General features: G+C 38.4%; 1 protein-coding gene across 1 annotated transcript; it reads left to right on the top strand.

Annotated features, from left to right (window-relative positions):
* The first annotated feature begins 899 nt into the window (after positions 1-899).
* Positions 900-9,516, top strand: LOC140324974 (aldo-keto reductase family 1 member C23-like protein). The gene is made up of 9 exons (XM_072403082.1): positions 900-1,044; positions 4,166-4,333; positions 5,373-5,489; positions 6,245-6,322; positions 6,501-6,623; positions 7,313-7,422; positions 8,014-8,179; positions 8,618-8,700; positions 9,358-9,516. Exons 1-9 carry the CDS (start codon positions 931-933, stop codon positions 9,398-9,400), a joined length of 1,002 nt encoding a protein of 333 aa, XP_072259183.1. The 5' UTR covers positions 900-930; the 3' UTR covers positions 9,401-9,516.
* Positions 9,517-18,541: the final 9,025 nt, after the last annotated feature.

Genomic DNA, 18,541 nt, shown 5'->3' with positions numbered 1-18,541 from the left:
TGTTACCCTTTAAAGCAAATCTCCAGGTATATAGAAAAAAAACTTTTTTACACCTTACATTGACCAGTCTTCCTTTGTTCAACTGAATGGAGAGTTTAGCTGATGTTATATCAGTGCTAGTGTCTGCAATATTGCACTGTGAGCCTTAACAAACAACATGAAACGACCCAGAGGGGGTGATCATGTAATATGTCTTGCTGACAACTAGGCGTGCCGTGGGACATTTTCAGGTGTACCATGGGAAAATTTTCAATTACCATTGTTGAGTGTCTGTGCTGTAGTGACTGGCAGAGTAATGTAATACTCTTCCATGTCAGTGGGTGGCAGTAGGTAGCTTAATTGCCTTGTTTATTCTTGGAGACAAAAGAATTAGCTACAGGGTGTCATTTTGTAACATTTTTGATTTGTGGTGTGCCGCAGGATTCAATGTAAAAAATGTGCCGTGGCTCAAAAAAGGTTGAAAAACACTGATTTAGAACATAACCTACTATATTGTCAATGACGTGCCGGGCAATATATTGTTTTATGCTCCCACCTTTTTATGTAATTTCCCTACTACTGCAAAAGTCCCACACCCCCTCCAGTATTCTGTACAATGTAACATTGTAGTGAAACAGTAACTTTTGTTAATTAGTTTATATTTCCAAATTACAAAATAGTTTTTACCTAAGGCAATTTAATCTCTTTGCTACATCTACAATTCAATAACTTTCACCACCCTAAAATCTCATTGTAAATTTATAAAATAGTAACATATTAGACATAGGTGTGATACTTAGACATGTTCTTACTGCAACAAATATGCTTAGCTGATCCACTTTCATGTCGGATTGTGAACCCCAGCCACACCTTATGAATAAAACTGTTGAGACGCTTGTTTTATGAACATATCTCCTATATTGTGTCCACTGGGAACCTCATACAATAAAGATGTCGACAGCTGAGAAGTATGAGGACACGCAGCTTCACCAAGACTCCCACCTGCTTCTCAATGATGGGCACAGAATGCCAGTGGTTGCACTGGGGACATTCAACTCTAATATTGTAAGTAACAGTAAACTTTTTTTTTACCTGTCATTTGAGGTAGTAACAAGGTAGAATTAGCACAACTAAAAACTTTGTCACTTTTGTGCTAAGGCATTGTCAATCTGATACATACAACCCTGATGGAAACTAAAAACAGCAATGTCAGGAAAAAATGCTTAAGCATGCCCCATTTTTATATAAAAGGTCCTGAGCAATGATTTACATGATTTAAGGGATAAAAGAAGATTCCAAAGGTCAATCATACACTAGTAACTAGTTAGGACTTGCTCACACCTACCATCAATCTGCAGTTAGCACTTACTGGGTACCTATTTTTTTGGTACCTTGGAGCAGTTACAGGTGGTAAGGATTTAGGGCATTTACTGGACCTTGCACAGAACTGGGTATAGGAAGCAGAAAAACTTCAAATGCTTGTAAATCTTTCTCAGAAAAGCTTTTATAATGACTTAGGAAAAAAAAAGTTTTTGAATGATGCCCTTTTCAAGTCTTTGGAACCGATTGAGCAGCTGATGGCCCATTGGCAGCTACATGTATCATCTCAGCATAGCCTGCATACAGGAAATCAGCACCTTCTGCTAAATGCTTGCAAAAAAAGGAAGAAATTCTACTGTTCTCATTTGTTTAATTGATATCAAAAGAGCTTGGTGGTTCCTAAATGTTGAAACCCTAGGAAACCACTTGTTTACCTAGCGATCTGAACAATCCCTTAGGGTTTAAAGCTACGTACACACTTCCAATTATTATCGTTGGAAAACGAACGACGAACGTTCATGCACGATATATATGAACGATCGTATAGCACCGATACTGCACATACCGATAACGACACGATCGTTCGTAGATATTGTACACACAATAGATACGATCGTTTGAGCGATAGAGGAACTATGTGCACGACAGGAAAGTGAACGGACGTTCGTTCATCACGCATGCTCTGCCCATGGACGATCAACGAACGACCGTACACACGAACGATGTTCAACGATCGTCGTCCAATCCGATCCGTCGGTCCGGTCATTCGTTTCCAGCGACTTTCCTCGTTCGTCGGCGTCGTTGGTTACTTTTTTACGAACGATTTTTTGCCCAATCGATCGTTCGTCGTTCGATTGGAACGATAAAAATTGGAAGTGTGTACGCACCTTTAATCTTCTTCAAATGTAGTGTTGGCTTTACTTCTTAAGTCCCTAATTAGGGACCACAGTAATGGACCACATGATCCCTCCTCTCTTCAAAAACTTAAAATCTCACACTATGAGCAGAGGTCACTATAGAAAGTGTTAACTGTTCCAAATTAAAAAATAGAATTAAAAAATAGAAAGTCATAATTGTGGCAAATGGACTTTGGTGCAGTTTCCCTTCAGCTCCTACATTGTGCACTTGACCAACAGTAAGAATTGAGTAAATTAAAGAACAGATATTTGGATGGGCAGATATTAGGTCCATACTGGAATTAAACTGCAAGTATATTTATTACTTAGTAAGGCATGATACTTGATCTATTGTAATGTAATATTTGCACATTCCTGCAATAAATTAAAACAGTCTGCTCATTTGTGGTTTACAATTCAGTGTTGGGTGGATGCCAATAGTCCCGATTACCTGCCTAATCCAAAATGGGGTTTACAGCTTTACCCACTTGATGTTCTTTTTATTTGCTGGAACCTCAGTTTTCCCAACAGAATAATTCTTGTACAAATCCATAATTTATATTAGTGACTAAAAAAAGAAAATATAATTGAACCTTTAAATCACCATTGTATGCTGTTCTAACTTTAACTTTATGGCTAGATTCCCACTTTAGTTGTGCTTTTAAACACAACACTGATATTGCATACATTGTATTATTGCAACCTATTCATTTATTAAATAACGTATAACAATGCACAATAAAGTGCCACAGGCTGCACTTTTTGCATTTTGCTGTGCAGTGCTTTGCCATATACTGGTTTGGAGCTCCATTAAGAAGGATTATCAACTGAGAATAGCATTGCATGTGATGTGTGTATTTGTGCATTGCAGTAATGCAAACGTTTCTGCATGTAAATGTTTTCTTTATCTCAATGCACTAGTGGGAACTGAACCTTTCAAGCTTGTATGCATATGTAAGTGGCATGTCACAATATACAGGTACAAAAGAATTTTTCAGGCAAGTCCCATCAATGACTTGGTTAAATTTATGCCATTGGCCTGCTATAGGAAAGAAGAAGCATTTGCTCAGTTTGATCCATGGATCATACTATAACAATAGAAATTTAAAGCATGTCTGATGAAGGTAGGTAGCTGCAGCAGAGGCAAACTTCAGACATTTGTGAACAGCCAAGAATTGCAAAAACAGATTTTTTGTGTTATCCATAATTAGCATCTAGTACATGAAGTAGATGGTGACCCTGGATAATCCCTGTGCAAACTTGGTACCATATGGAGAGAAAAGCAATTGCACTGAATCATTTAGAAAAAGGAAATGTTATCCCAGAAATTGTCTATATGTCATGTTATCTGTATATGAGTAAATAATGTGTCTTTGCCAATAAAAGTAGAAGAGTGGTCCTGTGATGAGCAGAGGTAAGTTAATATAAAATGGTCGGTGACAAAATATGTATGCCATTGCCTGACCTTTCCCTTTAGTTGCCTGGATTAAAGTTTTGAAGAGTGGCAGACAGAGAGCACCAACTGAGTAGAAAAAAAAGAACCAGAATGTGTTTTCCTAAAAAAAAGCAGAGGAGAAAAAAAGCATAAGCAGAAATCAAGGGATCTTAGGATGGACTTTGGGGTGGTAGGTGGCAGTTTAGATCATCTCCTGATTTATATCACTATACTAATCACAGGAGACAAAGGGAAAATAGCCTTTTTCATTGAATTTGCATTATATTAATGCAAACTTTTTTTCTATTTAGGTTCCTGAAGATTTAATTGTTAAAAACAAGATGACCAATTCTACTCTGGAGAGCTCTGACGTTTTGGACCAGGTAGGTTCTAAGCCATCGATAACATAAGACTAGTAATCAAAAACCTGACAAAGGCTCTGGTCCTTCCATACTCTATATAATAAGGAAACATTGCTTTAATAATAATACAATTCATCATAATAATACCAGTAATCTTTGATTCTTCATGTTAGTCTCTCATAAATACAGTGAAAGAAGCTGTGAAAACAGCCCTGGACATTGGTTACCGTCATGTTGACTGCGCCTACATCTATATGAGTGAGAAAGGCATTGGTCAGGCCTTTCGAGAAAAGTTTTCGGAGGGGAAAATAAAAAGAGAAGATGTCTTTTATACATCTAAGGTATCTTCTTTTACTGATCTACTGAAAACACTTTCTTTGCTAATATATTTCTGTGTTATATTTTTACTTTTCAAAAAAAAAATCCCTTCCAGGTTCAGAAAGTCTCATGGTGCAGGCACTCCTAGTAGACAGCACAGCTAGGTTAGTGCCCACACTTTTCTCTTTATAAAAATGTGCCTGGAGACAGCACTGTGAATATGATAGAGCCATCAGATTCTAAGTGCTACTCAACAGGGGAATCTAATATAAAGGCAGATGTGAGTATTTTTTCAGCTGTATTTAAATTTACATTTTTAAATGAACAAATAATTAGAATTGTATACTTAACTTTGTTGGATGTTCTACTTAAGGAAATTTTTTATTACCATGCATAAAAAGACCGAAATAAAATTGCCTTTTTTTGTTTGCAGTTTGACCATCTTACAAATGGGTGCTGCACCCTCACATAACAAAGATTATTACCATTCCAAGATCATTTGGAATGGTATTCAAGTACATTGCATAGTTTTTAAAGAACAGAAACACATAATATTCAAGATGTTACACAAAGCAAAATAGAGCAAGAGCAAAATACAAATAATGTATTGGCCTGTATGTATTTTAAATGTTTATATATTTATATAGGGGTATATTTATAAATGATTCCCCTGTCCATTTGATCAGGATTCAGCAGTTAGAAGATACAGCATTTACTATTGTCACTGCTATACACTTTTTGCATTTTTTTAGGACATGCTGAGTCCTAGTTTTAGTATTCAAGGGGACAATGCATAGGGATTTAAATGGTTGTGCAGGAAAGTACAGCCACATTGATGGGCAATCTTAGTTCTGTGTTTTCTGGGGCTGTTGACATCACTTCCAAGATGAATGTCAACACAAGAAAGGTTTTAACATGTATTAAAATTCACACAATACATTGAATGCATATATGATTGTATAGGAAGATTGTTTTGCAGTGGGGGGTCTCATTGGGTTCTTTACCTAAAGAAAAACAAACATGACCCTGACTTTAATGAATCTCTAATTTTTTTTATTAAAGCTTTGGCTCACGTTCCACCAGCCCCATCTTGTTCGCCCAGCTATAGAAAGGTCCCTTGCTGCTCTACAGATGGAATACATTGATTTGTTTATTATCCACCATCCTATATCCTTTGAGGTAATGTTATTTTGTCATTGTGTGACATGTACAAGTGGTATTTGTTATATTGACTTCTATACGGATACATGATGATGGCATAGTCAGTAATTCTACTTACAGTATAGGAAAATACTAAGACTTTTATAGACTACCTTAATTAGTTATTTACAGACAGGAATAGGTATTTCTTGGTTTCCATTTCACCAGTGAGCACTAAAAAGGAGACTACTGTACAGGCAACAGATTTGGAATGATTCCGGTTAGAATAATCGGGAAGCCTTAGTAGGAATTTATTCATATTTTTTAAAAAAAAGTTTAAAAAACCTAGATTTGGAGTATCTGTTTTTTTTTATTGGCCTAGCCAAACCAGCCATGTGGATGTTGACCGATGTCTCCATCCGGCAGCTGGATTGACTTGGTCAATGACAGGTATATGCATGGGATATCTGAAATTCAGAATTAAACCTGGAACTATGTGACCACCGCTGGTAATAATACCTTGAAATGTACCCTTAGTCATTAGTTTGCATGCATTGAACTATAAAAATATACAGTGTTTATTGCCAGGTCCACTTTTGCAGTCTAATGCCACCTTTGATCAATAGGATTTTTTCTAAAGATAATTTTAATGTTTTTTTAATGTTTTTAGTCCTTCAAAGCTAATAGAAATACAATATTCAATACATATTTGTTTTTATTACAAATAAAGTAAATATATATTTATGCATTATCTGCTCTGTTCTTACTTATGTTACCAATTTTTGTCTATTAAGCCTGGAGACAACCTCTTCCCAAGAGATGAGAAAGGTGAACCATTGTTTGATCTAGTTGATTTCCGACAGACCTGGGAGGTGAGTCAGTTAGAAATTATTATATTCAGAACTATCAGGAAGCACAACTAGAACTACAAAAAAACTTATTACAGTGCAGTAGAAGAATAAAACGAATATTATAAAGGAAAAAAATATATAAAGTGCACACATTTTTGTATAACAAATATTACAATAATCCGAACTGTTTTTAATACAGGCAATGGAGCAATGTAAAGATGCTGGACTTGTCAAATCTATCGGAGTGTCCAACTTTACCCGCCGGCAGTTGGAATTTATCCTCAATAAACCAGGCCTGAAATACAAGCCCGTTTGCAATCAGGTAGTTTATATTTTAATATTCCAGAGAGACACTCAGCAATTTTCTAAATTAAGTCCCCAAATTACTTAGAGGGGATGTGGAGAACTGCAAAGACATATATAGGAAATATAGGCCTGATTTTTTAAAGCTCGCCAAGGCTGGAAAACATATACTTTCAACGTTCAAAGCTGGGTGATCCAGCAAACCTGGAATGGATTTCATCAAAGTCATTTGCTACGTGTTAGCAAATGTTTTGAATCATGAACTAGATCCATTCCAGTTTTGCTGGATCACAAAGCTTCAATGTTGAAAGTGCATCGTCTCCAGCCTAGATAAGAGCCTTAATAAATCAGGGCCATAGAGTTCAAACTTGGTCTTTACTCAGTAAATTCCAACCCCCCTTACCGAATGAATACTTACATTTAGGAGGAACTCAAGCCAATATGGTCACTACTGCTGATAAGCTAAGAAATAAAAAAATGTCACTAATGAGGGCACCTTCCACATTAAAGTCTGTGGGAGTTTCTGGGCCTCCTCAGCTTAGTCTAAAAAGTGTTGACTTGAATTTCATTTTCACCCTCCTAGGAGGCATTAGATTGGATCCCAATCAACCAGATTTCCCCAAAACTACTGCAAAGTAAATGCTTCAAAAAAAAAAATGTGAGGTTCCACTTTATGAACCATCCTATCTATCAAACTTTTACTGACAGGTGGAATGTCATCCGTACCTAAATCAGAAAGCAATGCTGGAGTTTTGTAAATCACATGATATAGTTCTTGTGGCCTATGGGATACTGGGATCACCCATTGACTCATTTTGGTAAGTTCAGTTACTTTGTTTTTGTATAAAAGTTAAAGACAGCTTTATTAGTCAACTGTCAATATTGTCCCTGATTATTGCTTATTGGCGAAAAGAGTTTTTTTGAACATATCTCAAATGCAGGTCAGGAAAATTCTATAAACAGTGATTTTTAGAAGTACAAAGCTGTAAATCTGACATTCATCAACACATTCTCTGGTGGAGAATCAATCCCTGCTATTAAAATATATGGACCTGGATGATTCTCCACAAGGGAATATTTGGTGAATGTCAGATGATTCACTGCTTTATAAATGAACTCCTTTGTATTGTACTGCATTTCTTTGTATGCAGCATGTCCTTTTGAAGTCAGTTTGAACCTCCGGAAAAGCAAGTTATATTCAGCCTTTTCTTCTCAAACATTACATTTGCCATTTAAACGCATGCTCCTATGGGAAAGTCCAATAACATGAACCCCAAGACTGTTACCATTAATATTTGAGCTCAGCATCTTGCTTTACTTATATGCTTTTACTTTAAATAAGGAATATGCATATTGTATCTAAGAGAACACAGATCATCTAGGAGACAGTGAACTTGTTATTTATGTAGGTCGGAAAAACACTGCCTAAGTTTGCTGGAGGATCCCATCCTGATCTCAATTGGTAAGAAATATCAAAAGAGCCCAGCGCAGGTGTCTATTCGATACATTCTTCAGAGGGGCTGCGTCGCTATTGTCAAGAGCTTCAACCCCGAGCTCATGAAGCAGAATTTCCAGGTAATCCAGACAGTGAAAATGAATCTATATATTTGTTTGTTTAGTTTGTATTGTGGTAAAAGATTAAAACTCTTCTTTTTCTTTAAAGAAAAGGAATTGCATGTTTTTGGAGATGTAGGGAAAACCAGAGCTCCTGGAAACCCATGCAAACACAGGGAAAAGATGAAAACTCCTTGCATAGGATAGTGTCCTGGCTAGGATTTGAACCTAGGATCCAGAAGTGAGATGTTAGCCACTGAGCCATCTTTGCTGCCCTTTGTTACCCCATTAAAAAAAAGGGTGCTACAGTTTATTTAATACAATCTTTGGTATCTAACATCTGCTAATGTCTTTAGTTTTCTGGTTTGTAGATTCTTTCCAATAGCAGGGAATTTGATTATCTTTCACATAAAGAGCTGCAAAGATATGAAACATTCTTTAACTGTTACATCATAACAGGTCTTCGACTTTGAGCTCAGTAAAGAAGACATGAAAACTATTGATGGCCTAAACAAAAATCTTCGCTACTGGACTTACAAAATGTGAGTGGACAAAACCAAATGGCTTCAGCAAGCTTTTAGAGCTAGAGGCATTAAAGATCGCCGGATGTGCAGATACAAACAAACTGCAACACATCTGTTAGCCGTGGCATCTATGAGATGTCAAAACTAGTTCTAAATGTAAGGGTGGCATAACTAGTCTTCTTCTTTAACACATAATATATAACACATAATATATACATAATATGTTATATGTCATCAGTGGGCTGTGGAAGCAAACAGAAAGCACATTGACCCTTATTTATTCATGGCTAGAGAGAATACACTTTCATTAGTGAAGCTGGGTAATCCATCAAACCTGTAATGGATTTCCTAAAAGTCAAGCTATTTGTTAGCAAATGTTTTCAAACCTGGACTAGATCCATTCCAGGTTTCTTGGATCACCCAGCTTCACTGATGAAAGTGTATTCTCTCCAGCCTTGGAGAACTTTAATAAATCAGGGCTATTGTTCCAGCAAATGATAAAGGGCAGGGCGTGGAAAGAATGAAAGAATACATTTTTGTGGGTATTGCTGATTATACCTATTGAGCTATCATTTAGCTTTAAGGGGCATAAGTGTATGCATAGCCACTTTTTTTTTTGTTTATTTAGGAGTTCACACCAACCTAAACTGTTCTTTTTTTATTGGTATACAATAGGTGGAAAAATCATCCGAATCACCATTATGACCATGTGGAATAAATATGGAACAGTGAAGAAAAAAAAACGCACAAAACTGATGCCAGTACTCAACCTGAGAGGTCTTTTCAACGGACATCTCTGGATCTTTAATAACAATGTATTGTCAGGGTTCCCTCCAATGTGTAGCATCTCTTAAGCTAGGTACAAATGTGCCATAATTGTCGTTAGAAAACGAATGACTAACGACAGATCAAGGATTATGCACGATTATTTTGAACAATCGTATTGTGCACAATTGTTCAAATCCTTCAAATATAATCCACCAATAATGTACACACACTAGATACGATCGTTTGAACGATGCCAGAAGTGACATGTAAAGGAGAATGTATACTGCAGAACAATCCACGATCACTGAACGACCGTACACACAATAGATTGCGAACAATCGTCACCCAATCAGATCCGCCGGGACAGTCGTTTGTTTCCAGCGACAATCCTCGTTCATCTGCGTCGTTGTGCACTTTTTTTGTTTATCTATTTTATTTATTAATTTAACGATTATCAGACGAACAGTCGTTAGTCATTCGTTTCCAACGATAATTATTGAATGTGTGCACGCAGCCTTAGAATGACCATGATCTTTTTTTATATTTTGTTAATACTTTGTATTAACCACCTTGCAGTTAAGCCCGACCTTCGCTCGGGCAAAAAAAAAAAAAGTAATTTTTTTTTTTTACATGATTGTGTGTTTCAAACATTTTTTATATTCATATTATCTACTAGAACCCTTGTTCGGACATATTTCTGTAAGTTACAGGTCTACAATTTAAAAACATTTCATGAAAAACAGTGGATCACTTTTGGTACAGAAATCTAGACCTCAGTGTAACGCTCAGGAGGTTAACAAGGTATTCAGTAAATAATTTATTATTATGATTGCTTCATTTATACATTTTATATCACTTCTGTGTCTCTTTTATGTTCCCTGGGAAAAGTTTGCCCTCCATGGAACTGAGTGCTTCTCATCATGCACACTCTTGCACGCATACTTAGTTGATAACATTCTAGGTCTGATGCAAATTTATGGAGGGATTTTGGAATTGTGACAAAAATTAATGTTTTAACAGGTCACTGTTAAGTACAACTGTATAATTTTACTTGCTACATTTAGAACACACACAATGCAATGCATCTTTTGATGGTGGGGAGAAAAAACAAGGGTTAACAGTGACACAAAATGCCCAAATTCAAACAATAACAATATTTTGCAGACACTACTGGATGAAATGATTTTCAGCCCCACAGTCCCTAAAGTTCTGTAAGTGACAATGACGGAGGCACAGTATACAGGTAGATATCCCCTGCAATGCCATCTCCTAACCATAAATGCCTGGGAAGGATGTGTCTGGACAAGAACTATCGATATCTGGCCAGGATATTCCACAAACAAACAGTAAATGGGGAAGGGAGAAATTAATGAATCACTAATCACATGAAATAAGGGTTCTTACTTACAAACATGTTTGGAATTCTGGAAACTGTATTGGGGAAATCATTCACTGGTCATTAACACCTAGTTGGGAGGGGAATATCCTATGATGCTAATTCTGGAAGGGCAAATATTCTGTACAACGGATGTCAAAGATGGAGTTTTCTGTCTTTAATTGATTACTAACATGGGATCACATTTTTTCCTCCATGTAACCAGGTTACATACAGCCATGGCCAAAATTATTGGCACCCTTGCATTTATATCAGAAAATGCACCATGCACTCTGTAAAGTTTTGTACATTACTTATTCTTTTGTCAGCTACTACTCAGAATTATTGTCAGAGTAGTAGCTGTTTGCTAAGTACTGTAGTGCAAACAAAGAAATTTGTGATGAATAGTAAATAAATAAAATCATTTAAATCCATCAAATCATTTGTGCTAAGGTGTTTACATGTCTGTGGGACTCTTACTTTTGGCACTGTAATTATGTAATATTTCACGAATTAATGGACCACATACCAAACTTCCTTCACCACCCTTCCCTGTAAACAGCAAAAACACAAGGGGGTTGTTTCAATAAAGTAATATATGGGCTTTTTTACATAGCAAAGTAAATTAATATTTTGGAAAGGATATTTCACTTTGCTTAGTAAATATTATGAAGCTCTGGACACATTCAACAAGTGCAAAAAAAATCAAAATAATTAAAAAATATAAACGCCTGGATAAACCTTTACTACAATTTATCAAGCTATTGTTGATAAGTGTTTTTGGTTTGCAAGCAAGAAGTGACTTAAGCTACGTACACACTTCCAATTATTATCGTTGGAAAACGAACGACGAACGTTCATGCACGATTATTATTATTATTATTATTATTATTGGAACGATAAAAATTGGAAGTGTGTACGCACCTTTAGACAGGGCCGGGGGAGAGAAAAGCAAAAAGTAAATAAGAAAGACAAAAAAGATAGGGAGAACACTGTGTGAGAGAGAGGCAGATAGACAAATGTAATAGAGAAATAGAAACAAGAGACAAAGCACAATGATAGAGATAAGAGACACAACTACAGAGACAGAGAATAGAGACATAACACAAGAGGGACTGAGAAGACAGAACATCAGGTGAGATACAGAGAAAAGGGACAGGTTGGAACAACACCTGACTGACCAAGAAGAGAGAAGGGAAGAGAAGGAAACACTAAGAAGGAGAGAGATCTCTGACAATCACCAACAAACAAGATGTCAACACATTCAATTCATAAAAACAAAGCAGGTTCTATGGATCCCTACATTGGCCCTGATTTATTAACGTTCTCCAAGGGTTGAGAGAAAACACTTTCATCAGTGAAGCTGGGTGATCTAGCAAATTATTATATAACTAGACATAGGCTGTTTATTATATATTTGATTAGATTTCTGCAATAAGGGGTAAGAGCAAAGGATAAGGTAACTTCATCAGTGCCTAGCCTTCCAGGTCTTTAAGCAATCTGCCATCAAAAAAGAAAACAAACAAAAAAAGACGTAGGAGGGATTCAAAGAATGGAAATATAAAACAGCAAGAGTTTGAAAATTAAATATGTATTGTAAGTTAGTTCATTTCCACTTGCACAGATCTGTTTTCACAAGCAAGGTATAGCTAAAGCTTCTTTAAACTGTTTTTTGCAGTATTGGGGATGACAGAAAGCATTTTTGTATATATATATATATTTTTTATTTATGTCACCCTTGGAGGGATGGGACCACTGAAGGGGGCTATGGCTTGCACAATAGTGGTGTGAGCCTGATAAGGGCTACGGTGCAGAAACTAAGCAGCAGCCTGGTCTTCACCAGAGCCTCTAGTGGTGAGGATGTTGCGCTGCAGGCTGCTGTCAGGCTGCAGTCTTTGGGCACACCAAAGTGGGCACCGAAATACTAGGCAGGAGAATAGTCAAAGAAGTCCAGGGTCGAGACTGGCAGCAAGCAAGAGAGGTCAGGAACAAAGCCAGGTCAAGAACTAGAAATTCAGAAAATAGACTTCGATGACAGGGGTCACTACAGACAAACACAGGAGACACAGGAAGCCACAGAAGGCACAGGTGACATAGGGGTCACCGGAGACCCAGGGTAACACAGGAGGCACAGGAGACAGGGGGGTCACTGCAGACACACACGGGTGACACAGGAAGCGACAGGACGCACAGGTGACATGGGGGTCACCGCAGACACAGGGGACCAGGCAGGGAAACAACAGACTGGGAGACAAGGGGATGTGTTTTGAAAGAAAGAGTTGGGAGCCCAGCAGTAGTGCAGACATGTTGTGTGAAAGCTGAGTGCTGTGTCTGAGCCAGATAATTAGCAATGAGCTTTTAAGAGGCTTTCTCCTGATTAGCCGCTGGGAGGAGTGATACTGATTAAACCTGGAAGAGCAAGTACACCCAGGGTCAGAACTGTCTGCATGCACAGGAGAGGGGAGCCTGCGAGGAAGAGATAAGCATGACAATTTTATACAAAACAAAAGAGAGCTATGGGTTCTTTAAGAATGCATCTTAGAAGCAGCTTTGTAATATTGCAATCACAATATAATATTCCGTAATCAGATACCTATGACATCTTTGATGTATAAATCCACCCTTAATAATCCCCAAATACTGATTTTAGCCCTCTATATGCACAACTAATCAAAGCTATCATAAAGATTAAAGAATATTATCCATATACCTTATTGTACCTATATCGTTGTTCAACCTAACAATCGACTCTAATGATTGCTAGACTGTATCCACCACCAATCATTAAATGTGCTTACCTTGACCTCTCCAAACACACAACAATCCAAAATACTGTCAACCAACAGTTATTCCTATATAAGTAAAACAAATCCATCAATCTCCTATGACCAGCTAGACCCCATATATTGACTATTTTTATTTGTGTAAATCTATTCTCAATTATCGTCACATTCTGATTTTGACCCAATAAATACACAACTTGTCCAAACCACCATAAAGATTACCCATCATTTCCCATATCCCTTACTGAATCAGACTTCTGTAGTTAACAGACCAAAATCACCACCAATAATTATATGTGGTTACCTTGTTGTCTCCAGACACACAGCAGCCTAGCCAACTTTCAACCAATAAATGAATCCTCCAATCCCAGGACCAACTAATCCCCAAAGAAAGCAACTTCACTCAGCTCAATCTGGCCTCCCAAGCTTGCAGCCGCCCTATATAAGCTCCCTGTGCCGACTGACGATGTCTTTATGGTGCCCAAAGGCTCCACCCTGGAAAAGAAAATCATGTTTTCCCGTCAACAAGGCCACATAGTGTAGGAAGTAACCAGTGCTTGATGGAGCGCAAAATGATCAGCTCATGGAACGCAGGATCGCATTTCGGGTTCTAACTTCCACATGCATCGTTCAAAGCATTGCTACATGGGGCTTTGCGCTTCATCAAGCACAGGGTTCACCTGTAGATAAATAAAGAACATTAATAATGTGATAAATTACATATTATGACATTTCATATTAAAATTGATACATTTACCCTATTTTGCAATGTCTGCACAATACAAGGCAACAGAAGATACATCAATACAAGAATAATAATACAAAAATCTCCAAACTGGAGAAAGGATTTTTTTAAACTTATAATTTCATTTAGGCTTATTAGGTTTAGTCTCCAGTTTAGGTTTTTTACTGGCAGGTAATTGTATACTATCCAACTCTTGGTGAATCCACCTACATTGATTACACTGGCCACATGCAAAGGAACCCCTTTTAGAGTTCACCTCTATTTTTCTTGCTGAAAAGTAACTCCTTACTAATTCATCCTTATTAGAAGGTAATTTCCTGAAGGTAACTCTGGGATAAGGGTCTTTGTACCTTTTTAGCGATTGGATAACTATCAACAGTGGCCAAAACTGATGACAGATTCCTTGCGATGTTTCATGTTGGTGTGAAAACCCTGCCACCAAATTAATTTTATTCTCCTTATTTTGGTAATCTCCCGGAGCAAAACAGGATTTTTGAATGGGGTTTAATTTTTTTTTTTCGCTGATATGCTGAGATGGAAGATAGAATAAATTGGTATGTAAATTTGAGTGTTAGGAGATGTTTATCTGCCTGGCGATAGCAGCAGCCTAGGCTTCCCTTTAGCCGTACAGCCTGATGGATTTTATCATCCTCAGTAACACTCGGTGAGGCTGTGCACAGCTGAAGGGGATTTTAGAGTTACAATTAGCTCCTGACTCAGTCCTGCACTGCCATTAGCTGCTGAGACTTCATAACCTCTCTGCTCCCAGTCACTAGGGCCTGTTGTAAGGAATAGCTGGGGTAATCTGTGCTGGAGAGACGTTCGTCTGATTTACTGTTGCTGACTTTGCCTGTTTCTGACCCTGCAAGTTATGCTGCGTGGATCGACCTTTTGCCTGTGACCCCGACTCTGCTTGTGTTTTGCCCTTGTGTACTTCGTCTGGTGAGGGGATTAGCTGTGTATGACCTCTGCTCTGTATTCTCGACTTGTCTCTGTTAGAATCTAGGTACAGTTTTATCTGTGGGCTCCTGGTCCTTTGCCAGCCACCATCCCTTGAGCACTAAGTCCTGGGGGGCAACCGTGTGCTGGGAAACGCACCCAGTTTCCCAAGGCTGAGCAGGGCTTTGCTATAGGTGAAGAGTGTGGCATTAGAATAAGGAAATGGTGTTTTTTATGAGTACTGGTGGGGACCAGTGCCTTACATTGAGATTGTAGGAGTTATTCTACAGTAATTCAATAAATTCTCTGAGGAGTTCCTCTTTTCCACTCCAAACCATAAGCAATGTCCCATTTGAAAACAATTCTTTCTCCCATCCCCCTAGGTACAGGTTAGCACAAGTGGGAGCACACCTGGTCTCCATAGCTACACCTTGTACCTGGAGGTAAATGGTACAACCAAATGTAAACATGTAAATGTAATTCTACTTCACAGGTAATCCAATAGTGAAATGAAAAATTAATTTTCTTTCTGTTATAAATCAGGGGTCCCCAACCCCTGGTCCGCAGCCCACTAGTGGGCCATGGCCGTCTGACAGGTGGGCTGTGGCTCTGAACCTGCATGAGCTACGGACCATATCCCCCATACTCATTGCAGGCTCAGGGCAGTTGGTGGATTGTGTCTCTTGACACAAGCCGCCTACTTTCCAAGCCTAGGCTCAGACCTGCAAAGGGAGAGTGGGAGGGTTCTAGCATCATGACGTCACTCTGGGGGGGTTTCTTCCCCTTTGAGTAACACACGGCCCTCTACAACACCCTCTATGATGAGGAATACTCGAGTAGAGGGCCTCCATGTCAACCGCAAGAATTCTCCTGGCGAGATGGTCAAGTCTTCCAGTTCTTTCAAAATCTCTTTCAAAGTCTAACAACTCTTACAAAGAGTAATTAAATGAAAGATTAATATTGACCAACTGGCTCGCATTAGAAGAGATAAATTCAACCTCAGACATTATTGCATGTCCTAGGGGATTTTTTGTGCATCTTGTAGAGTAAGAGCCTAGATGGGCTCTCCAATCCGAACCATTATCAGTGGATGCAAGGGGAGCTGCGAGCTGAGGGTTTCCAGATAGAGAAGGAGAGGCAGGCAAAACATGCTGACGGAGGAGGGGAAGGCAAAGGGATGTTATAACACAGAGACTTCTGTGTCTCCCCTGTAAGCTTTCCTGGGGGATGGCCCCACTGTGTGGTCATAGAAGCTCCATCCAGATCAGTTCAGAAAGGGTGGAAGAGGAGGCTGTCGTGGAACTTGCATGCGGGGCACGAGCCGCGTCTCAAGACAACGGCTTTGTGGCCTGTGTCCAAGTGTTTTGATTCTCTGCAGAAAAGAAGCTAGAGATCCATCTAGCTTGGTTTGCAGGACAACCGGATCACGTCCACTTGGTTTCTCTGCACTTCAGGCTCATAATATGCATTTCCTCGAACTTCCGATGGATCCGCAAAGTTTTTCCTCAGCCAATCAGAGAGCACTAGAGGTTTTGAATGGGGAGACTTGTACCTATTTAACCTCCAGTGCTGGGGATCGCACACTGAGCTGGTCAATCAATCATCAGCACAGCCCGCATTCTTTTTTTTTTTTTTTAAATCTCGTTTGGCGAATTTACACTGGCCGTTCTCGCTTACAATTTCGGTAAGCGAGAACAGCCTAATTTGCTGCGAGACCGAGTTTTAAAAACTTGCTCGCTCATCCCTAGTGATCAATGGGGTTTTCAGCTGTCCAAGATGGTGGTGGCAGCAAATAGGTTTATGCCAGCTAATTTTTATTTTTGATGTTTTTGGCAATGTGAAAAGAGCTAAAATTTCAGTCCTGTTGTATCTTCTGTCTGGGAGCCCACTGAAAAATATTTTCATCACTTCTGCTGCTGGTGATACCTCAGTGCCCCGGGGATCGCAGACAGGAGGATTCCCAGGAAATCATGTGAATCCTCCTGTTAAATTTCCTTGATCAGTTCGACGAAATTTCGCGGAACCATCGGAATTTCGAGGCAATTTTCGAGATGATTGCCAGAGGGATTCTCGCTCATCCCTATCTATGATCTCTTTTGCAAAAAGCTTTACACTTGTTGCTCTCTTCAATAAAATTTACACTATAGGCTCTATTTATAAAACAGGGAATCTGACATTTATCTCAAAACATTTCCTTGCGGGAATCATTTATTGCTATTGAAACACATGGACCTGGAAGATTCCCATGAGAGAATGTCATATGCCCTGTTTTACAAATAGACCCCTATGTGTAACTCAAGAACAATCATATGAAAACATAGTGTGTGATAGCACCATAAGGTGATTTGGAATTTTTTGCACCATATATAAAGCAACATTTTTTCCAAAATGCACAGCTGCAGAGCATTGGGAAAATCAGATATCATTTCCTCCCTAACACTTTCAGGTTCGCCTTCAAAGAAGATACTTTCATTAGTGAAGCTGGGTGATCCAGCAAACCTGGAATGTATTTCTTAATTAATTTGTTAGCAAATGTTTTCAATCCTGAACCAGATCCATTCACTGATGAAAATGTATCTTCTCTAGCCTTTAAGAGCTTTAATAAATCAGGTCCTATGTCTGAAACACTGGGCCTGATATATTAAGGCTCTTTAAGGTTGGAGAGAATACACTTTCAGAAGTGAAGCTGGGTGATCCAGAAAACATGGAATGTATTTCTTAAAATTATTTGCTAGCAAATGTTTTTATTCCTGGACCAGATCCTTTCAAGGTTTGCTGGATCACCCAGCTTCACTTCTGAAAGTTTATTTTTTCTAGCCTTGAAAAGTTTGCATAAATCAGGGCTACTGTTAGCGCTGTGCAAATGGCAGTGGAATGGAATAGAAAAAGAACATTGAAAGGGTCTGAGACACTCCATTTTGTTACCTGGGACACTCCATTTTGTTTTCCATTCTAGTTTTAGTTCTAAGAGATAGACGTATTCCTTGTTATTGTTCTGCCAAACAAGTGTCCTTGCTGACATCTGCTAAATTCAGGTATTGCTGACAACTAAAGAATACCAAGATGTCTTGTACGTGTCTGAAACAAAGTAGCAAAGCGGTTTTGTATTAGAACAAGGATACTATTATCTCTCTACTGTGGTAAATGAGCATACACAGTGATATTTTGTTATGTTATAAAACTAGATGTTTGTTACAATAAAGTTGAAGATTGCTTGATACCATACGAGTGTATGCGTCGTTGACCAAT

This window comes from Pyxicephalus adspersus, chromosome 2 (assembly GCF_032062135.1).
Source record: "Pyxicephalus adspersus chromosome 2, UCB_Pads_2.0, whole genome shotgun sequence".
In the NCBI taxonomy this organism is placed as follows: domain Eukaryota; kingdom Metazoa; phylum Chordata; class Amphibia; order Anura; family Pyxicephalidae; genus Pyxicephalus; species Pyxicephalus adspersus.
This window is presented reverse-complemented; position numbering and strand designations above follow the sequence as displayed.